This window comes from Martes martes, assembly GCF_963455335.1.
Source record: "Martes martes genome assembly, chromosome: 4".
In the NCBI taxonomy this organism is placed as follows: Eukaryota; Metazoa; Chordata; class Mammalia; order Carnivora; family Mustelidae; genus Martes; species Martes martes.
In genome coordinates, this window is record NC_137891.1 from 65,256,387 (window position 1) to 65,282,517 (window position 26,131).

General features: G+C 38.2%; 1 protein-coding gene across 1 annotated transcript in view; it reads left to right on the top strand.

Moving 5' to 3' along the window:
• Positions 1-26,131, top strand: part of CPA6 (carboxypeptidase A6) — a gene marked incomplete at its 3' end in the record, with an annotated part of 347,693 nt that overhangs the window by 158,755 nt on the left and 162,807 nt on the right. The window contains exon 2 of the mRNA XM_080801136.1: positions 14,774-14,849. Coding sequence (XP_080657262.1) covers positions 14,774-14,849 — 76 coding nt within the window. The remainder of the gene's footprint in view (positions 1-14,773; positions 14,850-26,131) is intronic.

Sequence of the window (26,131 nt, forward strand, 5' to 3'; positions counted from 1 at the left end):
AGTCCACTAGGGCCCAAATTTAGTTTCAAGGATCAGAGTTTTTCCATCAGGTTTTCTCTAATCCTTCTCTGATCCTTTTTTATATACATTTCCTATGTAATGTATAAAATAGTCATAATATGCTATCTTATATTACAATAATAATATGAGGTATTGTTTGTGCCTTATGAACCCATCTTTGAAAGTGCTTTCCTTATGCTTTGTAGCTCCTTTTCTCTTTCCTCTCTACCAGAGACTTTCATGGAATAATTGCTACAAAACTATCTGTTGGATGAATGCTTTGTTCTCCATTGTGGTAACAGTTTTCTCAGATTGAGTCCTATCTTAAATACTACAAGAAGACTAGATTGAAGTATCATGTAATGATTTGACACAACACATAGAAAATTCTTGAGACACAGTAAATGTAGTATCTTACTGTAAATAATTAATGGTAGGGTTAAATTTCATTGCTTTCTTCCTCTCTGACTTGTAATAATGGGAGAAGAGGAAATTCTCAAGCCTTGCCATAAAAGCCAATTTTAGAAATTTAAAAGATGATGCAGTTTACAGAAAGTCAATTTTAATTCAATTTAACAAATATTTATTGACCCTCCTTTATATGTGAGATATCATGGTAGGTGTTCCCTCTTGAAAAAAAAATGTCTGTTATAAAGTAAATACATCAGTAAGGCTTTATGAAGGTGGTATGTTTCTTTTCTCTGCTGTTAAAATACTGCAGCAACCAAAAAAGAAGAAGAAAGTTATCACTTCCATTTAATCCAAAAGTGAAGTCTAAATCTTTATGTCCTAAGCAAACTGCCACAGGGAGCTTCTTGATGTTCTGAGTACTTTATATTGCAACTATAAACCATGACCAAAGAAAGGAAGAATCCATTTAGCTCTCTAAAGTATTCTCTGCCAAGTTGTCTCTTATTTATTGCTTTTTAATGAAATTTTTCATGTACATCAAAACATAATCTTTCAACAAAGAAAATGCAGCCCTGAGACCCAAGCACTTTATAATATAGAATCTACATGTGAACATTAATTTCTCTAGGTGGGATTATCTAATGGATTTCTTTGTGTTCAGGCATGAGATTTATTTTTTTAAGTGAACATCCTGTTATTAACTCTACCATGGGATACAGACTTTCAGAAAATTCAGCAAATATTTTAAACTGTCCTATTTTTCTTGTGAACAGGGATGAGTTTTAGCTACTGATTATTATCCTAGTTTTCCCTTCTGAAAGCACACACGGAGTGGCCATCAAAATCAAAGGGATATTTTAGAGAAAGGTGTTCAGGGAGGAAAGAAAGAACATGGATGTGTTTTTCCACCTGTGAAGACTGATTTAACAGTGAATTTAGTTATTCCATAGTTTCCTTATCTCATTCCTTAAAAATAACTAAGTAAAATCACCCTTATTGTGCAGGGTCCTTTTGGATACAAGTAGGACAGCTGACTCAAACTGACTCAAACTTGTCTATGCAGTAAAATTTTTATATTACATAACAGGAGGTCCAGAGGTAGGACTAGCTTAATTGCTTGGTTCAACAAGACTACTGAAGACCCAGGTTCTTTCTTTCCCCCCACTCAACAGTCCACAAAATCTGCTTCACTCTACAGCTCATTCCCTTCCTAATTACAGGCTTCCAGTGGCAAACACAGTTATTCATTTCCTTGTTTACATTTGACAGGAAAATGACTGCCCCCCCACTATGAAATAATAATCCTTCCCTTAAATTTGATTTGGCCAATTCATAACGCATGTTAATCTCCACACTAACAAAGTTTTCTGGGCACTGATTGCTCTGATTGGCTGATCAAGACCCATTCCTAATGAAGGTATGGAGTGAATATCAGAGCAAACCCCTTTTGCTAGGGCTTAAGAAGGGGAAAATAGATTTGGAGGAGCAGCCAACAGCATCCACAACAGTCATCTAGTCTTATACCTCTGAAGAAGAGCATTAGATATCCTTTTCTACATTTGGGGAAACTGTGCCTTTAAAAGTATCAAAACTGTGTCACTTGTACCAATAGAGAGAATGTCTATACAGAACTTATTCTGAAATTTTCCATTTTTATTTTATATAAAGTGTCCTATTTGTCAGTAGCTGTTGTAGAAAATACCATCTAATGTGTGTGATAAACAGATGCCAGCCTGAGAAGAGAGGAAATAGTTCCAAATTAAGAAACTGATCAATGGGGGTGCCCGGGTGGTTCAGTGGTTTAAAGCCTCTGCCTTGGGCTCAGGTCATGATCTCAGGATCCTAGGATCGAACCCCACATCGGGCTCTCTGCTCAGTGGGTTGCCTGCTTCCCCTCTCTCTCTCTGCCTAGCTCTCTGCCTACTTGTGATCTCTCTCTCTCTCTGTCAAATAAATAATAAAAATCTTTAAAAAAAAAAAACATTAAAAAAAACCTGATCAATGATTAAATTCAAATACCCATGGAAAGGTCAAGAAACAAAAACACCAGGAACAACAACAAAAAAGGGTTAAATAGATCCATAATAAAATAGTGTTTTATTGTTTCTAATGTTCACAGTGGAACATACTTGGAGAAGCATCTGCTCGCAGCTCTTGAAGTTCTACAGGAGGAGAATATACTTTTCCTGTAGACATAATAACAGAAGTTACTATGCATTGAGACTCTCTAACAAGTTAAGCATTTCCCAGACAATATCTCATTGGTACCGTGAGTGTAAGCCCATTACTGGCAGAAACTGCTATATCCCTAGCACCTACTGCCATACCAGGCATAAATGTAATTTTAACAAATGTGTCCGAATGAAATAAATCTCACAAAAGTCTTACGAAACAATATATTGCTGTTTCCTCAATTTAAGGATTTGGAATCATTGGCTCTAAATGTTTAAGCAATTTGGTCAAGTGATAGAGCATGGATTAAAATCCAGCCTTACTCTTTTTTCCCCTACCCGAAGAGGAAATAGATGGGAGAAGCTAAATCCAGTGACTTGGAGATCAGATATTTTTTTTATTGTTTAAATATTCTTAGTTCTAGTACATTTGTTAGGTTTTAAAAAAGACATGCTCCAGATACATCAGATGATAGCAGTTTATTATAGGAAACACAGGAAGAATGGAGACTATTTCCAAACCTGCCTCTGGAGCCTAAAAGATCATTTGCAAAGGACAGTGTGCCCAGTGCCTATGATCCATACTTGAGAACCTTGCCATGGTGGTTATTGAGCTATTACCTGTGTCTACTGCCTTTGCTCCTGATACTGAAAAAATGATTTGTTGTTATTGTTCTTTCGAGTGTAAACTCCCCAAGATCTGACTAGATCAGCAGTTAGTCACCGTCAAGTGGAGTGAGCCCAACTGGGTAGGACTCGTCATTCCACCTGATCATCCACTGACTGCCTTTAAGTTCTATGTCAAATTAAGTGTGGTTACAGGGGAAGGAGTTACAAGATACCAGGCAAATGATACCTCAAAGGAAGACTGTGGACAAGTCAGACATTCTTAAGATATCCAGGATCTCTTTTATAAGTAGTTTCCTCTTAAAAGAAACTTACGCATTTTATTCAATGTATTAGAGTCTAATAGAACATAGAAAACAGAGTTGTTATAGTCAGGAACCCTAGGGTATAAATATTGGATAAAGTGAAAATACACAAAAAATTCAAAAACCTCATAGGATCAAACATCTATATAGCCTTTAGTCTGTATTTGGTGTTATTCTAAGCACTGAACATGTGTCCTCCTTTAATCCTCACAATAACCCATGAACTAAGTACCAGGAACCCCAGTCTATAGATAGAGGGGCTGAGGCACAGAGAGGTGAAAGGCATTGCCTGAAGTCCCCCCAGCTAGTGCTGGCAACTTGTCTCCAGAGTACGGGCTTTCACTACCCTCTCATTTGTTTTATTAGGTAATTGAACTTTGTAGGAAAACGGAAATTTCCAGATGCCAAACATTTGGAGACAAAAAGCATCAGCTAACATGCAAAGAAAAAGCTGATACTCTGTAGTCCTGGGGTCAGGACTATGAAAAGGGACTACCAAGTCTGAGGCTTGGATTCCAATGCCTATAACAGGAAGGTATGGAGAGCTTACAAGCAAGTTTATAAAAAGAAAGGGAATCCAGAGTGTGGTGAAAAACTCCTTATAGCTGGGGAAATGGAGGGAGGTTTTAGTCCACTTGAGATCTGGGTGATGGGAGATCACTGAAAAGTAGACACCCCAGGTCTCTACCATGTATGAGTGTGGTCTCCTAATTTGCACTCTGCATGATAGAGAAATTGCAATTAAGAGCTACCCTACAACCCAGCAGTCTCACTACTGGGTATTTACCTTAAAGATGCAAATGTAGTTATCTGAAGGGGCACGTGCACCCAAATGTTTATAGCAGCAATGTCCACTATAGCCATACTATGGAAAGAACCTAGATACGTCCATCAACAGATGAATTGATAAAGAAGATGTGAGATATATATATAATGGAATACTATGCAGCCATCAAAAGAAATGAAATCTTGCCATTTGTAATGACGTGGATCAACTAGAGGGTATTATGCTGAGTGAAATAAGTCAATCAGAGAAAGTCAATTATCATATGATCTCCCTGAGGAATTTGAGATGAGGAATTTGAGAGGCAGAGTGGGGGGTTTGGGGGATAGGGAGGGAAAAAAATGAAACAAGATGAGATCGGGAGGGAGACAAACCATAAGAGACTCTTAATCTCACAAAACAAACTGAGGGTTGCTGGGGGGGAGGGGGTATGTGGAGAGGGTGGTTGGGTTATGGACATTGGGGAGGGTATGTGCTATGGTGAGTGCTGTGAAATGTGTAAAAGCCTGACAATTCACAAACCTGTACCCCTGGGGCAAATAATACATTATATGTTAATAAAAATAATCAATAAAAAAGAAGAAAAAACATAAACCTATCTGTAGACTCCTCAAGACAAGCTAAGCTTCAGACCACTCTATAGAGACACTTTCACATGACTCCCACAGAATAAACAAAAATGTATTGAGTTCTTGTTCATACAGAGTTTAGAGCTTACTAAGAAATAAGTCACTAAACAAATTACAGTGAGTGCAATGAGTGTTGTGATAGTTAATATATGCAGTGATGGGAGAATTTAGAAACAAAGTGACTAAAGTCATTCAAATATCAAGGAATGACTGAGGACATAGCCATTAAGTTATCATCTTCAGTGTATATAATAGTTTTCTAGGGCTATGGTAATAAAGTATTGCAGACTGGGTGATTTAAGCCATAGGAACTTATTTTCTCATAGTTCTGGCACTGGAAGTCTGAGAGCATGGTGTCAGCACAGTTGATTTCTTCTGAGTCCCTTCTTCTTAGTTTGCATATGGCCATCTTCTCCTTGTATCTTCATGGTGTTTTCCCTTTGTGCAGTTTTGTGTCCCAACTCCCTCCTTTTGTAAGGATACAAGTCCAGCAGGATTAGGGGTCAACCCAATGACCCCATTTTAACTTAATTACTTCTTTAAAGACCTTATCTCCAAATATATTCACATTCAGAGTTACTGAAGTTTAGGACTTCAACATATGATTTTTTTATTAACATATAATGTATTATTTATTTTGGGGGTACAGGTCTGTGATTCTTCAGTCTCACACAATTCACAACACTCACCATAGCACCTACAACATACGAATTTTGAAGGAACCCAATTCAGATAACCACTTAGATATAATATACAACAAAAAATCTAGGTGATTTTAAGAAAACATGGAGCATGGGGCACCTGGGTGACTCAGTGGGTTAAAGCCTCTGCCTTCAGCTCAGGTCATGATCCCAAGGTCCTGGGATCGAGCCCCACATCGGGCTCTCTGCTCACGGGGAGCCTGCTTCCTCCTCTCTCTCTGCCTGCCTCTCTGCCTACTTGTGATCTCTGTCTGTCAAATAAATAAATAAAATCTTTAAAAAAAAAAACATGGAGCAAAAAAGAAAAACGTGGGAGGAGGGCTGAAAAAAAAATATCTTGTTCAAGGGGGGGAAATACAAAGACTTAATTCTAGACATGAAGTACATTAAAATAAGTTTGCAAAACTTGTAAGAATTCACTAAAAAAATAGACATAAGATGCATAGCTTGCACACTACTAGGTAAAAATTGGCAGAGAATTGACTCCAAGAAAGAAGGAAAGGAAAAAAGGCAAGAACCCATAACAAATAAAAAATAAAAACCACACATGTATACATGTTCTAATACTAGATAATGTATGTGCCTTACATTTTTATGCATATTAAGTTTACATTATAAAAAAGAGGGACACCTGGGTGACTCATTTGGTTGAGCATCCAACTCTTGATTTTGGCCTGGGTCATGATCTCAGGGTCATGCAACTGAACCCCGAGTGGGGCTCTATGATGACAGTGGAGCCTGCTTGAGATTCTCTGTCTGCCACCCTCTGGGTTCCCTACTCCACCCTGCTTGTGCTAGCTCAAAAAAAACACCAAATACAAAAACCACACATATTAGGTAATATAACTAATGTGAATAAGTAAAATTCTCTAGTTAAAAGTGAGAAAAATCTTATTAAATTTTAAAAAATTTAATCTAGCCTTATGATGTTTCCAAGAAACTCATCTGTTTAAAAAAAAAAAGAAAAAAAAACATAACAAAGACCTAGGCAAAACTGTCCCAGTCAATCATTTTGCAAAAAAGGAATTTAAACAGCATTAAATGAGCTATAGAAGTATTTTTCTAGAGACATTTTAAGATAAAAGCTTTAGTTCATCCAGAAGATACACTAGTCATGAACATATATATATCTACAAATCATCAAAATATGTGAATTAAGAGTTTTAAAATTAAACTGACAAATCCCAAATCAAAAAAGGTATATTAAAACTCTATAAAAAATTGTCAAATTTGGGTGCCTGGGTGGCTCAGTGGGCCTCTGACTTCGGCTCAGGTCATGATCTCAGTCCTGGGATCAAGGCCCGCATCGAGTTCTCTGCTCAGCAGGGAGCCTTCTTCCCCTCTCTGTCTCTGCCTGCCTCTCTGCCTACTTGTGACTTCTCTCTCTGTCAAATAAATAAATAAAATCTTTAAAAAATAAAAAATTGTCAAATTTGACAATAAGGATAGAAGATCTAAATAGCATAATTAAACATACTAAAAGGAATATGAAGAATTTGACATTCCTCAAAATAACTCTTCACTACGGAGAAACTAAAAATGACAATTATCCCATTTGCAATTGTATCAAAAATAATAAAATGTCTACAAATCAAGTTAACAAAGGAGGCAAAAGGTATTTATAGAAAACTATAAGACATTAATGAAAAAATTTGAATAAGACACAAATAAGTGGAAAGACATTCCATGTTGATGGATTGGAAGGTTTAATATTGTCAAAACGTCCATACTTCCCAAAGCCAACTACAGATTCAGTGCAATCCCTATCAAAATACCAATGGCATTTTTCATAGAAATAGAAAAAAAAATCTAAACATTATATGAACTGAGACCTCAAAGAGCTAAAGTAATTTCAAGAAATAAGAACAAAGCTGGAGGCATCAGACTCCCTGATTTCAAAGTGTACCACAATGCTGTAGTAATCAAAACAGCATGGTATTCGCATAAAAATAGACACCTACATCAAAGGGACAAAATAGAGCACCCAGAAATAACCTACACATATATGTCAATCAATAATGAGAAAATAACCAAGAACATACAATGAGGAAAGGGCCATCTCTTCCATAAATAGTGTAGGGAAAATTGTACAGCCATATGCAAAAGAATAAAACTGGACCATTACCTTACACTATACATGAAAATTAACTCAAATGAATTAAAGATGTAAATGTAGGTCCTGAAATCATAAGGCTCCTGAAAGGAAACATAGACATTAAGACTTTTGACACAGGTCTTGCTGATGATTTTTTAAATCTGATCCCAAAAGCAAAAACAAAGGGGGGTTACATCAAATGGAGCTTCTGCACAGTAAATAAAATCATCAACAAAATGAAAAGTCAACCTACCAAGTGGGAGAAATATATTTGCAAACCACCTGTCCCATGAGTAGCTAGTATGCAAACCATAAAAAATTCATACATTTCTTTGGCCAAACACTAAAAATGGGCAGAAAATCTAGATACATTTTCCAAAGAAGATATACAGATAGCCAACAAGCACATGAAAAGTGCTTAACATCATTAATCATCAGGGTAATGCAATCAAAACCAAAATGATATTTCACCCCCTTTCTGTTAGAATGAGTTTTTATCAAAAAGTGTTGGAAGGATGTGGAAAAAAGGAAGCCCTTGTGTGCTGTTTGGGGAGTATAAATTGATACAAGTGCTATGGGAAATAGTATGGAGGTCCTTCTAAAAAGTATAGCTACCATATGATCCAGCAATTCCACTTCTGAGTGTTTATTGAGAGAAAAAACACTAACTCAAAAAGATATCTGCATGCCATGTTTACTGCAGCATTATTTATATGCAATAACCAAGATATTGAAACAACCCAGGGACCATCAATGAATGAATGGATGATCTTGCTGTTTGTGATGAGAATGAAGCCTGAGGGCTTTGTATTAAGTGAAATAAGTCATAGAAAGACAAACACTTTAATCTTACTCATATATAAAGCCTAAAAAAAAAAAAAACAGAGAACAGATTGGTGGCTATCAGAGACAAGGGATGGGGTGTGGGAGGAATGGGTGACCTTTTTTTTAATTTAAGTAAGTTGAATTACAAAACCCTGAAATCACCTATTTCAAATCACTAGATCTGAATATCAATAAAAATATTCCCTATTAAAACATGAGTAACAAAGTAGATCTAAAGAAAGAAGTACATAATAAGATAGAATTAGTACATAATAAGATAGAATTAGAAATTATGATATATATATACACATATATATACACACACAAATATAACATCAATAAAAGCAATGAGGTTTTTTAAAATTTTTTATTTTTTTAATTTCTTTTCAGTGTACCAGAATTCATTGTTTATGCACCACACCCAGTGCTCCATGCAATACGTGCCCTCCATAATACCCACCACCAGGCTCACCCAACTTCCCCCCCACTTCAAAACCCTCAGATCGTTTTTCAGAGTTCATAGTCTCTCATGGTTCATCTCCCCCTCCCAATTTCCCCCAACTCCCTTCTCTCCATCTCCCCATGTCCTCTGTGTTATTTCTTATGCTCCGCAAATAAATGAAACCATATGATAATTGACTCTCTCTGCTTGACTTATTTCACTCAGCATAATCTCTTCCAGTCCCGTCCATGTTGCTACAAAAGTTGGGTATTCATCCTTTCTGATGGAGGCATAATACTCCATAGTGTATATGGACCACATCTTCCTTATCCATTCATCCGTTGAAGGGCATCTTGGTTCTTTCCACAGTTTGGTGACCATGGCCATTACTAAAAGCAATGAGTTTTAAAAATCAATAAAGTCATTTATTATAAATAAATAAATATAAATATAAATAAAGAATTTATATTTAAAATCACAAATAACATTAGTGCATAAAAGGGGGGCAAAGATACAGATAAAGGTAAGATGTTTTAAATTATAAGACATTTCAGTTGTTATAATTTATATTAAAAAATGGATGGTTTTCCAGGAAGTGTAAATTACCAAAATTAACTCCAAAAGCCTGGAAGAAAACTGAATAAACCACAAAGTAATTTAGAAGGTAGATATCTAACCCCCAACTGCAAAAAAAAAAAAAAAAAAAAAAGTGAAGAGTTCATCGCACCTTGAATAATTTTATGGATGTAGTCTACAAAACAATCAGGGGCATAGTTTCTCTGTCATTCAATTTGTTGAGGCATATTACAAAGGTGGGAAATTTCAAATTCCACGAAAATAGCTTAATGCAGATATTAAAATCAAACAAGGGTGATTCAAAAAACCTTTTTTGGTTTATAAAAAGTTTATTTTTAAAAATGTCTCTCTTAGGAATATAGGCATAAACTCCAAAATAAGACATTGGCAAATGGAAATGCAGACATTTATCTTTAAAAGTGTTTTAGAAGTTAACATGTTAAGTAAAAAACAAAAGCAAATTAGTATTACAAAATGTTGTGAAACCATCGTGTGAGTGTGCACATGTGTAAATGCAAAAGAGTCAGGAATTGGTCACAAAAAATAAACAATGGCCACTAGAGGACAACGGGAGGTTTGGTGTGAAAGAGAACTGGGAGGGGAACTTTATTTTGTATCTGCAGTAATATTTTCATTTTTACAAGCATAGATTTATAAACTGGTTGTGTAATTTACAAAGAAATTTAGAGTTTAATAATGGAATCAAATAGTGAAAGTTCGTGCCAGGACCCAGAAGGCAAAATCTGGAGGTTCAGATCTTTGTCTTTCCAAAGAAGTCTGAGGACTCTCCAGTTGCCGATAAAATATATTCTTCCATAGGTGCTGCAGTCAGACATAGCAATAAATATGGCAGGCATCAGCTTTGAGCAGCATAGTCTTAGAACTTTAAAATGCAAAGGCAACAGAGTAAGTTTATTGCCCACTCCTTTGATGAGGAAACTGAAGCCCAGACAGATTGTAAAAGGTTAGAGAAGGCGCTCTCTTGCCAAATATTCTTCTCTGGGTGCATATGTTCTCCTTATGCATTTAACAATACTCTTTAAATTGATTAAACATGTTTAATAGGGCATTCATGTGGTTGCTACTATGCATTGGGATCAGTAATCAACTTGCAACCTGGTGCTAGCATTATAGCAACATAACCTTATTTGTCCTGTAAGGCAAGAGGATAAAATTTAAGTATATCATGAGTGAATACAGAATTACTGGGTGATTAGTTATCTGGAATATTCTTCATTTATATAACATCCTTAAATGGTGATTTAAAATATCTATGCTCCGGGGCGTCTGGGTGGCTCAGTGGGTTAAAGCATCTGCCTTCAGCTCAGGTCATGATCCCAGGGTCCTGGGATCAAGCCCCACATCAGGCTCTTTGCTCAGCAGGGAGCCTGCTTCCCTCTCTCTGCCTGCTTCTCTGCCTACTTGTGATCTCTCTCTGTCAAATAAATAAATAAAATCTTTAAAAATAAAATAAAATACCTATGCTCCCCATGAAAATGTTACAGAGGTTCCCACAGAAATATCTGATTTACAAAAACATACACATATGAGCAGCTGCTTGCCGTTAGCTCCCTAAACTTTTTTTTTTTAATTTCTTTTCAGCATAACAGAATTCATCGTTTTTGCACCACACCCAGTGCTCCATGCAATACATGCCCTCCTTAATACCCACCACCTGGCTCCCCCAACCTCCCACCCCCCGCCCCTTCAAAACCCTCAGGTTGTTTTTCAGAGTCCATAGTCTCTCATGGTTCACCTCCCCTTCCAATTTCCCTCAACTCCCTTCTCTCCATCTCCCTATGTCTTCCATGTTATTTGTTATGCTCCACAAATAAGTGAAACCATATGATACTTGACTCTCTCTGCTTGACTTATTTCACTCAGCATAATCTCTTCCAGTCCCGTCCATGTTGCTACAAAAGTTGGGTATTCATCCTTTCTGATGGAGGCATAATACTCCATAGTGTATATGGACCACATCTTCCTTATCCATTCATCTGTTGAAGGGCATCTTGATTCTTTCCACAGTTTGGCGACCATGGCCATTGCTGCTATAAACATTGTGGTAGAGATGGCCCTTCTTTTCACTACATCTGTATCTTTGGGGTAAATACCCAGTAGTGCAATTGCAGGGTCATAGGGAAGCTTTATTTTTAATTTCTTGAGGAATCTCCATACTGTTCTCCAAAGTGGCTGCACCAACTTGCATTCCCACCAACAGTGTAAGAGGGTTCCCCTTTCTCCACATCCTTTCCAACACACTAGCTCCCTAAACTTAACCCCTATGCAGATCTTTGATTCTCTCATCTTAATCCCAAAGGGTAGCCAAAGGGCCTTAAATTGATGTTGCCGCCTAGTGGTTGAAAAAAATGCATCATTTATTAGGAACGCCTCTCCATTCACCTTTGATGTGCATAGCTAGTTTATCTCCGAGTTCCAGGAGCTGCTGTACTTGCTGAAACCTTCCTGTTCATAGTACTGAATTACTGTTCGCCACTTCAACCAAAAAAAAAAAAAAAAAAAAAAAGACTAGCCATCAGGTCTAGGGAGAGCAGGCTTTCTGTTTGATAGAACAAATGGGGCATTTGGAGGGTATTTGGTTTTGCATGCTGAATAGGGTACTCTTGTTGGTTTTGGTTACTGGTTAGTCTAATAAAATTTATGGATTTACAAAATACATTACATGGGTTTTCCTAAATAACTTTCCTTATTCTCTGCTCTCTGATAAGGAATCAAACATTAATAAACACATTTCTCAAGTCACACCTGAGAATTTCTACAAGTTGTGATGACGTGAACTTTTTCTTATAAAAGTGACAAACATGGGCTTGAGTAATCACTTTCAGAGGTAAATTATCCTAGGCATGGTCACCTTTTATCGTATACTCACAGAAGAGGAACTATTTGCCAGGTTGAACTATTTGCCATTAAAAAAAAAAAAAATCTTCCTATGACTGAAACAGCTACAGATTGCATTCTTTGCACTCTTGAGGAGCTGATAGGGTCCCAGATGGAGGTTTTTTCAGCGAACTGTCAAGTGATCCATCCCTCAGAAACAACCGTATCACCCAGCAGAGCTGCCTTTCTCTGCCAAGAATTATATTGGGTCAGGTGGGAGAGGCCAGGATATGATGAATCCAGGAAAAATAGAGGACAGAGAACTGTGTACCAGAAATGAAAAAGAAAAAAGGTGTAAATTACATTTAGATTCTAAAGGTCATATTTGGAGTTCTTTCACAGTGACTTGATGATTTTGTTCCTTGCCACTACTTTCTTTTATTCTTTCTGGAAAAATAGACTTCATGGCATTGATGCTGAGGGGTGCTTTTTTTGTGATTTTGAGGAAACTAAAATGACCTAATAGGATAGTAGTGCCTGAAGCATACTAAATTATCAACAAGCCAAGGGCCTTTAAATGCATAGGTAAAGAAGATAAAACAGGATCATTTGAAAGAACAAAGCTAAAGTGATTGGAAATGAACGCACAGCCTTGACCAATAATTTACAACGAATCTGGAAGTGTCCCTTGGGATTCAATGACTTTCATGTTAATCTTACCTAGCCTTGGACACAGCTATTCATCTAAGTAGTAAAACCATGGAAAAGTATGCATATTCCATTCTTACTCCAGTATACCTTTGAGGTTGAAGAGATAAGTTGTGGGGGAACTGCTAGAGTTTTTGTGGGTGCTCTGTGTGTGTTTCTGTGTGTAGTATTAATAATCTATTTTATCTTCAGTCATTGTAAAATGCTGTAGAGGGTTGTGAAAAATATTCCTGTTCCACTCTATTTAGTACAGGGAACTCTTACATTTCCTTTAGAAACCAATTATCCTCAATGATCTCCTTTATACCAATCTATTAATAAATAATAACTACATTCTATGCAAAACATATTAGGATATTAATCCTACACTCTCTGCAAAACACATTGAACCAGTTTTGCTTATTATGTACTGGAGCTTGCTTTCCAACCTGTCCTTATCATGACATAACTACAAATAATAACTGCTCTCTAACACACCTTTGGGGGAAGTCACCACTATAGAGAACTCTCTGGCAGATAGCACGACTCATCCAGTCTTCTTAAACAATCCAAGATCTTTACTGAAATAAATTTTAGAGTGTTCAGATATAATTTCAGCTGTGGTACAATTTTAAGCGGTAAAAAAATTTAAATTTTTATCACTTAAAAATGTTTATAGCCATTGATATCTTGAGGGACACATGAAACTGTTGGTGGCCCTCCAGGTTGGCCCCATATGCACTTGGGAAGCTCTGTACTACAGAAATAAGACGGCCAATAGAGACAAGTTTATCTTTACTGTTCTCAGTGTAGGAAGAATCTGAACCAGCACTATTCCATAGTATATAGATTTCATATGGTCTCTTACTGAAAGTCACATTCCTTTTCAGCACTATTTTTTTTATTTTTTTAAGATGTTATTCATTTATTTGAGAGAGAGAGAGAGAGAACATGAGAGGGGAGATGATCAGGGGGAGAAGCAGACTCCCCATGGACCTGGGAGCCCAATGTGGGACTCGATCCCAGGACTCTGGGATCATGACCTGAGCTGAAGGCAGTTGCCCAACCAAATGAGCCACCCAGGCGCCTCTTCATCATTAAGTTTTTAAAAAGAGTGTGTTAACTCCTATCATCAGAAATTTCTTATTTGGTATCTGCTCTGAGCTATTCATAAAAGTCCTTGTCCCTGTTACCATTGTTCCTGTGTTTTTGGCCTTTCTCTGCTTAAGTTTGAATATTTAATCTTTAAAAACTGATGGAAAAAACAATAATCTTAAGGCAGGGGGAAAAAGACCAATGTGGGGCTCCTGGGTGGCTCAGTCAGTTAAGCCTCCAACTCTTGATTTCAGCTGAGGTCATGATCTTGGGATCATGAGATCAGGCTCCATGATCAAAAGGAAGTCTGCTTGAGATATTCTCCCTCTCCCTACTCCCTTCCCCCTTTCTCTCTCTCTCTCAAATAAATAAATGAATCTTATAAAACAACAAAAATGTGAGCTGAGAATAAAAATAACTGGTTAAAATACTTAGTGGTCCAAGTATTGCTGGTATTGGTTCAGTCCATTGTTATGCTATTACTCTTCCTAACTGCAAAGTTAGTTTTTTAAAAGGTAAGCATATAAAGCTGACTAAATCCTTCCTTTTGAAAGGTAAATAACACCATTTTCCCCCCTATCTTACAGTGATAAGGTGATTAGACTTACTCCCAATACAGAAGAACAAGCAAATGCACTGAAGAAAATATACCACCAACTTAAGGTAAGGAAGCCTCCACTCACTTATCCCTTATGCGTATAGTGTGTTTACAGGGCTTTGCTGATGGGAGTTGAATAAGTGGAATTAATTAGCCAAGGGGGAAAAATGCTAAGCAATAACTTGAAAGAGCTTTTAAAAGATAAGTTAAAGTTACTCAAAAGATGATGTATCTTACCCATTATCTATTTATGACTTCATTTATTTTTCCATCTCCCTTAGTAGCATGTAAGCTTCAAGAGAGAGCTTTTCATATACTTCTCTCATTGCTGTGATGGCAGTGTCAGGAATATCCTACAAGTTCAGTAAATGTTTTTTGCTGTTGTTAATGAATGAGTGAATTTCATTTACAATTTTCCAGAGTTCACTCTTCCTTCTTAAAATTTTCCTGATACACATTTAATGCAATCCCTATCAAAATTCCATCCATTTTTTTCAAAGAAATAGAACAAATAATCCTAAAATTTATATGGAACCAGAAAAAACCTGGAACAGCGAAAGGAATATTGAAAAAGAAAGCGAAAGTCAGTGGCATCACAATTCCAGACTTCCAGCTCTATTACAAAGCTGTCGTCATCCAGACAGTATGGTACTGGCACAAAAACAGACATATAGATCAATGGAACAGAATAGAGAGCCCAGAAATAGACCCTCAACTCTATGGTCAACTAATCTTCGACAAAGCAGGAAGGAATGTCCAATGGAAAAAAAGACAGCCTCTTCAACAAATGGTGCTGGGAAAATTGGACAGCCACATGCAGAAAAATGGAATTGGACTATTTCCTTACACCACACACGAAAATAGACTCAAAATGGATAAAGGACCTCAATGTGGGAAAGGAATCCATCAAAATCCTTGAGGAGAACGCAGGCAGCAACCTCTTTGACCTCAACCGCAGCAACTTCTTCCTAGGAACATCGCCAAAGGCAACAGAAGCAAGGGCAAAAATGAACTATCGGGATTTCATCAAGATCAAAAGCTTTTGCACAGCAAAGGAAACAGTTAACAAAACCAAAAGACAACTGACAGAATGGGAGAAGATATTTGCAAATGACATATCAGATAAAGGGCTAGTATCCAAAATCTATTAAGAGCTTATCAAACTCAACACCCAAAGAACAAATAATCCAATCAAGAAATGGGCAGAGGACATGAACAGACATTTCTGCAAAGAAGACATCCAGATGGCCAACAGACACATGAAAAAATGTTCCACATCACTCGGCATCAGGGAAATACAAATCAAAACCACAATGAGATACCACCTCACACCAGTCAGAATGGCTAAAATTAACAAGTCAAGAAATGACAGATGCTGGCGAGGATGCGGAGAGAGGGGAACCCTCCTACACTGCTGGTGGGAATGCAAGCTGGTGCAACCGCTCTGGAAAACAGTGTGGAGGTTCCTCAAAAAACTGAAAATAGAGCTACCCTATGACCCAGCAATTGCACTACTGGGTATTTACCCTAAAGATACAAACGTGGTGCTCCGAAGGGGCACGTGCACCCGAATGTTTATAGCAGCAATGTCCACAATAGCCAAACTATGGAAAGAACCTAGATGTCCATCAACAGATGAATGGATAAAGAAGATGTGGTATATATACACAATGGAATACTATGCAGCCATCAAAATAAATGAAATCTTGCCATTTGCGACAACGTGGATGGAACTAGAGGGTATTATGCTTAGCAAAATAAGTCAATCGGAGAAAGACAACTATCATATGATCTCTTTGATATGAGGAAGTGGAGATGCAATGTGGGGGGCTGGGGGGGTAGGAAAAGAAAAAATGAAAAGATGGGATTGGGAGGGAGACAAACCATAAAAGACTCAATCTCAAAAAACAGACTGAGGGATGCTGGGGGGAGGGGGGACGGGAGAGGGTGGTGGGGATATGGACATTGGGGAGGGTATCTGCTATGATGAGTGTTGTGAAATGTGTAAACCTGGTGATTCACAGACCTGTACCCCTGGGGATAAAAATACATTTTATGTTTATTAAAATAAATTAATTTAAAAAAAATTTTCCTGATGATCATCTATACTTCCATTCTAATTAAATTCAAGCAGAAGTGAATTGAGGAAAAGAAATTCAAGTCAATTAATTTTCATATGTTTCAGTGGGTCTGATAAGAAAATTCTGTTGGCAGAGATTGAAGGGCTGTGATTATTCAATCTTGGGTGAATTTTGTGGATTTTAGAGATAGAGAATTTCTTATCTCCCTAATACTGCATATACTTGAGTGTTAGCTTTAGCTAGAAACTTATGATGAAAGGTGTAGTGATGGGCTCTTTTCTAGGCCTACAAAGAACAGAGGCAGAGCCATAAAATATGGGGTGGTTCAGCTTCTTTTTAATGGTTAGCAAAACAGATTACCAAGAAAAACATGTGTCCTAAATGTCTGTAGGACAATCCTACCTAGAGAAAGTGTTAGGAGGAAAAGAGAGGAGGGATAGTCTCAGTGGCTTCTGGAGATATTTGTAATTATCAGATTTTTGGTCTTTTATTGTTGGCTTGATTTTTCTCTTTGACATCTTTCCTTCAAATATTGAATGTACTTATAAATGAAGTATGGAGCTTGGAATTTATTCATTTCCTTTCTTTCTCCTCATTCCTAGCTTTTACACATGCCATACACATTGTCCAATTTAAGCTTGGGTCTCTATACAAGGGCCCAAAGTGAAAATGCAGGAGGACCTCACCCCAAATTGTGATTGTATCTGGTACCAGAGATGCTGCTCACCAGACATTTCCTAAACCTCTTCTTCTCAAAGGAATATCTGCTTCAGGATACTGACATGAACTTTCCTATGATCGTTAACCCCAGCATAGTCTTTTCAGCAGCAATATCTGAAACTATCTATACAGCCCATCAGGGACTCAACATTTGCAAAGAAACAAAGCAGTTTTCAGGTAGAAGCTCCCATCTCCATTAAAATTGTTTTTTAGATACAGCATTGGAAAAAATAAAATAACTACTTTATACCATGAAGTCCAGTATCTCAGGAAACAAATATGCTTAACCAAGTATTGGGGAAAAAGTATTTGTGAAAGAATGCCCCCCTAAAACACACACACTATTTGTAAACATATTTACATGGTAGGTCTTACAAAGTCATAAAAATAAAATAGCATAGTTCTATATGTGATAAGTACTCATCATTAGCAAAAGTAATAAAATTTCATCAGTGAAGACTGGGAGGGTTACTTAAAAACTCTTCTAAATCATAGTAGATGGAACAAAAATGACATTGAGCATAGAAAGGACTGTGGACACTGAGGAGAACACATTATATTGTGCCCTTTTCTGTACACATTTCTGTATACACTTAAAAATCCTGCATATTTTCATTTACTTCTTGAGGAAGGTTAGTAATCTGAGGGGAGGAAATGGTTTGGATGTGAAGGAGTTTAGAGGACAACTACGAGAAGGCAAGGAAAGGGGACTGATGAGAAAGAGGGGAGAAGAGTGAAGGGAAGCAAGGGGGTTGGTATCAGAATGTTGACAATGTTCTAGTGGTTTCACACCACTCTGAGTCACTCTGAGTGCTTCCTATAAATTGTTTCCTTTTAACAGCTCTATGAGGTGGGTACAGTTATTGCTATTTTACAGCTGAAGAAATTAGGAGAGACAGAATTTAAGTAACTTGCCCTGGGTCACAGTGTGGCATTGGAGCACACATTGGAGACAGCTCCAAACCCTCTAGAAGCCACGTGAAGTCTGCCTTCTGCCTCCAGTCTGTTTACTCTGATCATTCTCCCAATGGGGAGGAATAAGGCCAAGTTTGCTGGGCAGTGGAGCCTAGACTCCATGTGTACATTGTCATGTTCTCATTTACTTTATTCCTTGAGTCACCAATACCACCTCCAGGTTCCAAGATTTGCGAGACTCACAGTTCAGCTGAAAATCCTACTCACAGTTTTGATTTATAATAGCAAGCAGATACAAAGAAAAACCAGCAATGAGAAAAACTAATGGCATGAAGTCCAGGAGAAACCAGGCACAGGCTTCCAAGAACTGTTTTCCTGTGGAATTACCACAGGATGGTCCCAACAAGGAGTCATGATAACGTCAGGGAAGCTCATTATAGACTTAGTGCCCAGGGTTTTTATTGGGGCCTAGTCATGTAGGCCCCCTCTGCCAAGCACATACCAAAATTCCAGATTCTCCAAGGAAAGCAGGTGTTCAGCATGAGCTATCTTGTTTGCACAGTTTAGGTGTGCAGTGGAACCACCCTTCTCAGATTTCAGGAAGGATCCTCTCACGCTAAGTTTCCAGATGCCAGCTAATGGCCACACTTGCAAGTAGGGCTTTCTAAGAACAGGAGTTTCAGGCCTGCTGTGTTAATTTTTCTGCACGTTTCTTCATTTCTTTTTACCAAAGAAATAGTGTTATTGGGTTGAAATTTAAAGCACTGAGCTTAAATACATTTCTGTCTAAAAGCATCATGTTAACTGGATGTCATTTTAAATTCAAATGATTTCATTGAGGGATCCACATGTACCACTGAAAGCAGTGATTCTGGCCAGGCAGAGAAAGCAGCCTGCAGAGAAGAAAGGAGATGACTGTCTATCATCTTAAGCCCTGTGGAGCTGATGAGATAGAATTGGCACTGTTGTTAACAGCTCCTTTGCACACCACATGCACTGCCTGCAAGGGAAAGGGAGCTTTTAGTTGCCCCCTTTCCCTAAAGCACAGTGTGGTAGACAGAATTCTAAGATGGCGCCAAAATTTCTGCCCCCTGATGTATACACCCTGCATAATCTGTCTTCTGAGTCTGGCCAGGGCCTATGAATACGATAGAATAGTCATTTCCTTGATAGATTACATTATGTGACAGAAGGGAGATAACCAGGGGTGGGCCTCACCTGATCAGATGAACCATTTAAAAGCAGAGCATTGGGTTGCCTCGGTAGGTCTGTGGGTTAAGCCTCTGCCTTCGGCTCAGGTCATGATCTCAGGGTCCTGGAATTGAGCCCCATATCAGGCTCTCTGCTCAGCAGGGAGCCTGCTTCCCCTTCTTCTTGCTGCCTGCCTCTCTGCCTACTTGTGATCTCTGTCAAATAAATAAATAAAATCCTAAAAAAAAAAAAAAAAAAAAAAAAGCAGAACATTTCCAGGTTGCCTGAGTGGCCTAGTCAGTCAAGCGTCTGACTCTTGATTTTGGCTCAGGTCATGATCTCCAGGGTCATGAGATCTAACCCTGCACTGGGATCCACACTCAGCAGGGAGTCTTCTTGGGATTCTCACTCCCTTCGTTCCTTCTCTCTTTCTCTGAAATAAATCTTAAAGAAAAAAAGTATTTCCTCCAGCTGTTGGCAGAGAAAGGAGTCAAAGAAGTGCTCCTCCTGGCAGTCAAAGAAGAATCAAACTGCCACACTGTGAGCTGTCCATAGGAGCCATGTGATAAGAAATGCTGTCGGGCTTGAGGAGGTGAGAGCCACCCTCAGCTGATAAGCAGCAAGGATATGGGGATGTCAGCTCTACAACTATAAGGAATTGAATTCTGCCACAAACGTCTGAGCTTGAAAAATGACCCTGAGGTCCAAATGAAATCATAGCCCAGCTGGTGTCTTGCTTTTAGCTCAGTGAGACCCTGAAGAGAAAATCGAGGCAACTGTGCCTGGACTTGTGCCCATCAGAACTATGAGATGGTAAACGTCTGCTCAGTTTGTGGTAATTTTCTCTGTAGCAAGAGAAAAGCAACAGAAATATGACAGAAATAGAAAAGCAATAGGAAAATCATACACATGGTAACAACCCTTCATCCTGGTCTTTTAATGGCTCCTAGTTTAATAGTATATACGGATACTTTAAGTTAATTTTTCTCACTTGTTTGGCTCTAACTAAGCATCTTTGGAAAAGCGAAAAGTGAGTGGGATACATGCTTTGGCTCTAAATTCACAATGTCTTCTCTGAAACAGACACAAATGCAAAATGTCTATGCATTGCTGAGTGAAATCTGAGAAGGTACGGTCACAGCATAGCTAATTAGACCTAGAATCACTGTTACAAAGCTGGTTACTTTCCTAATTAAATTTTATGGTTTTGCTGAAGAATTAAAACAAGAAAGTTAAACAGAAAACCATGCCTCCAGAGAAATGGGTTGAGAAAGCACCAACCAATTAAATTGTTAATTAAAAGCATAGCCATGATTTAAATAAAGTTATGATGGAAGGGAGACAGTTTGCAGGTGAGTAAAATTAGGGTCTGAACACCGCGCTCTGCCTACATTTCTTCATAAATTTTTTGTGCTCTGAAGTAATACAGATGCTTTATGTAAGATCACAAAATTCTATGTAGAATTTACAGATTCTGTTAAAAGAAAAATTAATGAGTTTCTGTTTCTAGTTTTCTCATTCAGAGAGCTATCAGATTAAAAACTGTCCTGTATCCAAAAGTCTGACATTTTTCAAACTAAAACACATTCTCAAAAATAAGTTGGGTTTGTCAAGTACCACTGAGTGGGATGTCAAGAATTATGAAATTCCATGGGGAACAACTGCACCATCCCTTCTCTTTCTCTTGTATGTGATATTCACAGCTGCCTTTCCCATGTGTGACCCTCCCTCCTCAGTACTGTGGCGGAAGTTGGCAGTTCTCTAATCCTTGGTACTCACACAGATCATACACTTGAATCTACAGGAGCTTTGGAATACTTGGGGTCCTTGCACCTTTAAAAGGTCTAACATCCAACTGGACAGTTTATTGATTGGGAAACTTGTGAGAAAGAAGATGGGTGATAGAATTCATGCTATTAGAGTAATTTGTCCCCATCTTCATTAGGAACTGATGGTGCCATTATATCTCTTAATCATGATTATGGTAGGCAGAATTCTGAGATGGCCCTCAGGATTCTTGACCCTGGTATATACACACCTTCTCCCAGGGATCCTATCAAACACTAATCTAGGTACTGTTGTAAAAGCATTTTGTGGATGTAAGGAGGTAAGGAAGGTCCCAAATCATTTGACATTTTAACAGGGAGATTGTCCGGGTGGGCCGGACCTAATCGTGGAGAAATAATGTTTTCTCTAGCTGGTTGCAAAAGAGGAAATCAGAGAAATGCACTCCTGCTGCCCTGGGAGGAAATGAAACATCCCTGCTGAGAACTGCCATGTAGCAAGAAATTGCAGGGGGTTCTAGTTGCTGAGAGCTGTTCCTGGTTGACTAGAGGGAAAGCAGGGACAGACCTCAGTCTATAGCCTCAAAGAAACAAATTTCACCAACACTGGGGAGAATGTAAAAAGATCCTGAGTCCCAAATGAGACCACAGTCTGAGCTGACACCTTGATTTCTGCCCTTTGGCACACTGAACAACAACAACAAAAAAAAAACACTCCCAGGGAAATGGTGAAATAATAAAACAGAGAGGCTAAATCTGTGGCAATTAAGCAATAAAATCTAATGAGATGGGCTTCAATAGCCAGTGAGTTGGTGAGCTACCTGTACACAGAGGAGCCTTATAAATGATATTGAAAGATAAAAGTGAAGAAACCAAAATTTAAATCTGTCAGTATGTTTGGGATAGGAAATAGCATTTCCATCTTTTTTGTTGAAGTCTTTGTAAAATAATAAAGCAACAGTACTTTTGCTTTCTCTAGCATGATTTTTGAAGGAGAGAAAATGTTTCTCATAATCCAGGCAGATGTCCAACTGCAGTTCTGGATTAAATTTCAGGAACATAAATTTCAGATGTGGCATATAGTTTTCTCTGTGTGACTATTGGTAATTAGTAAACTCAATAACAAAACATTAAGAGAAACAATGCAATATGTGGTAAAAACAGGAATACGTTAAAAACATTCCTTCAAAAGTAAAAAACAAACAAACAAAAACCTATGGCATTATCATGATGATTACCTTAATGATTATTTACTTACTCAACTAGGTAAACAACATGACCATGGGCCAATGCCATAGTATTTTGGGGTTGACTATGTTTCTTTTGTTTGTATGACTTTCCAGTTTTAGGGTTTAAACAACCTAGCTTGAGATTAGCCTTTATTTTTTTTAATTAACTTAATTTTATTTTTTTGTGTGTGTGTCCCAAAATTCATTGTTTATACATCTCACCCAGTGCTCCATACAATACATCCCCTCCTTAATACCCACCACCAGGCTCATCCAATCTCCCATCCCCCCTCCCCTCCAAAATCCTCAGTTTGTTTCTCAGAGTCCATAGTCTCTCATGGTTCACCTCCCCCTCAGGTTTCCCCCAACTCACTTCTCCTCTCCATCTCCCAATGTCTTCTGTGTTATTCCTTATGCTCCACAAGTAATTGAAACCATATGATAATTGACTCTCTCTGCTTGACTTATTTCACTCAGCATAATCTCTTCCAGTCCCGTCCATGTTGCTACAAAAGTTGGGTATTCATCCTTTCTGATGGAGGCATAATACTCCATTGTATATATGGACCATATCTTCTTTATCCATTCATCTGTTGAAGGGCATCTTGGTTCTTTCCACAGTTTGGTGACTGTGGCCATTGCTGCTATGAACATTGGGGTACAGATGGCCCTTCTTTTCACTACATCAGTATCTTTGGGGTAAATACCCAGTAGAGCAATTGCAGGGTCATAAGGTAGCTCTATGTTTAATTTCTTAAGGAATCTCCACACTGTTTTCCGAAGTAGCTGTACCAACTTGCATTCCCACCAACAGTGTAAGAGGGTTCCCCTTTCTCCACATCCTCTCCAACACTTGTGGTTTACTGAGACTAGCTTTTAAACTTTAAAGTAGTCACTCTTAATGGATGATACTAACTGCTGTAATTAAAGTTCTTATGACTGGATAATTTAAGAAGTCAAATCCAGCATAGTCTCCCATAGAAGAGGATCTTAGTCAGCATTGTTCATGCATCTGCCATCACCTGTCATTGCCTCACTCATTTCTAAGGGCTTGCAGGCAGTGAGCTGGGATGACAGGACAATTAGACTGTGTGTCTCTCATCATCTAGCTGGCTGCCTGGGTTTATTGACTCAGGGATCACAGGGATCCAAGACTAAGAGAAAACTGACAAAGTTCCTAGAATCAAAGTTTGGAACTCCAATTACAACACTTCTGCCACTTTTTACCAGCCAAAGGAAGTCACAGGACTAGCCCAGATTCAAGGGATGGATGCGATGATTGCAAGTTGTGAAAACATGGGAAGAACCTGTGGTCATTTTTGTAATCCACCCCATCCTTCTTCACCCACATATCCACTCTAGTCTGTTGTCAGCTCCAAGGTAGAAGATGGCAACAACTCACTTCTCTGCTTTCTCACTGCCACGGTTCTGGCCCTGATCATCTTCCATTTGAATCACACCAGTTTCCCAAATTGCTTTTATGTCACCTCTCATATGACTCCTATTTATTCTCCATACTGTAGCCACGGTGATCTTTCTGAAATAAAAAAAAATTGATCATGTTACTTCTTTACTTAAAATCTTTTAAGTGTCTCCATTGTCAACAGCAGTAATTCCCATCCCAGATTGCTCATCAAGTCACCTAGGAAGATTATACTTGGCCACACTACCAGAGATTGACTGGATCCCTCAGGTGAAGTTGGTTATTAGTATATTTTTAAAACCTCTCTAGGTGAAATTCCATATGTAGCCAGGGAAATAAATCACTGGCCTGGGGTATAGACTTCAAACTCTTTGCCATGACCCATAGGGCCCTTCAAAACCATACCCAACCTGCCTCTCAAACATTTCTCAGCTCCATCACTATTCTTGGCTCAGTGTTTATTACCCTAACCACACTAAACTGATTGTGGTCTCTCTCCTAAGTGCCTTTTCTCAAGCCATTCCTCTTCTCTGGAATGTTCTTCTTTTCTTAGTCTACTTGGCAACTACCTTTAAAGATTAGGTTAAAGCATCCACTTCTCCCTGAATTCTTTGACCCTCAGCAAATTCTACAGAATGTTATATCTTAGCATTTATGTCACTTTACACTTACAGTACTTTTCTCCTCCATTTCATCCCCCACTAAAATGAGTTTCTTGCAGATCTGAGACTTAATGGATCTCTGAATTGTGTATGGTGAATACAAAGGCATTGATGGAAGAGAAGAGTGACTCAAGCTAGTGCTAAAATGATTATGTGCACAGTCAGGTCCCCAGGAACATAGCCCAGCTGAGACTTAGACCATTACTCCTTGACCCACCCTTGGGTTTCCCTTTTTGTTCCTGTCCTTTACAGATCACTCTTTGCATTTGTTCTCATAATTTCACATGGAAAAAATAACAAGCTTTGAGTGTATGCTTTGTGCTTTGTCAAATGTGAATTTCTCACCATTTCCGCTTTAAAGGGCTTTACCACATGATCAAAGATACAGGAATAGAGGAAGTTCTTTTTTCAGGGGCAAGGAGGGGGCTTCATGGTGATACACAGGTTTTCTATCAAGTGTATAGACTTTACTTTGGTGCCGTTTCTTGGACCCATGAACTTTCATCAGTCAACAAGGCTGCACTTGATTAAAGGAGTTTCCTATTTTCTATCATACTTTCTTCTAGCTGCATAAATGTGGAATGATTGCTGCTGCCTTACTGGGTTTTAGAGGTCATTGTTGGTGCGAATGAAACTTGGACCACACCATTTTTAGGGAATTGAGTTCTCCCCTGATGACTGATGGAAGGGCACCAGCATGTAAATGAGTATCAATGACCTATGGGAATTGACTATCACAATCCGAATGCATTTATTAAATATTTATGTGAGGTCTTGTACAGGTCAAATGTGGAAAACAGCTAACATGGTGATTAATAGGAGTATGACCTCTGGAGATGTACTTTCTGGGTTCATATTCAGACTTTTCCATGTACTAGTTGTAGGAGTGTCAGCAAATTACCTAGTTTAATTTTTCTGTGCCTCCAGTCTCTAATCTGTAAAGTGGGGAAATCCAGAAAGAGTTGATCATCCAGTGAGTTCTTAATCCAGTAAGGGATACACAATATGTAAACAAATAACTGCAGAATAGAGTACCCCCCTAAAACATACTACTTATCATTCTTCTTTGGATAGGATCTGTTTCTGACTTTTCTTTGTTTCCCTGGCGCCTGGCAGTAGTAGGCACTCAACAAATCTTAAATGAATGAACAAATGAAATTAATTCATCCAGCTACTTGCCTAAGAGTAGAAAAACAACCCTAACTTGGATTCTAATCAAGAGCATAAATAGGGCTGAATAAATATTCAGAAGATCAAAAGAATGAAAATATAAGTAGAAAGAATTACTGTAGGACAATGGGTTTAAGGGTTTGAGGAATAGCAGGGGTGTGAGTTGGGGGAA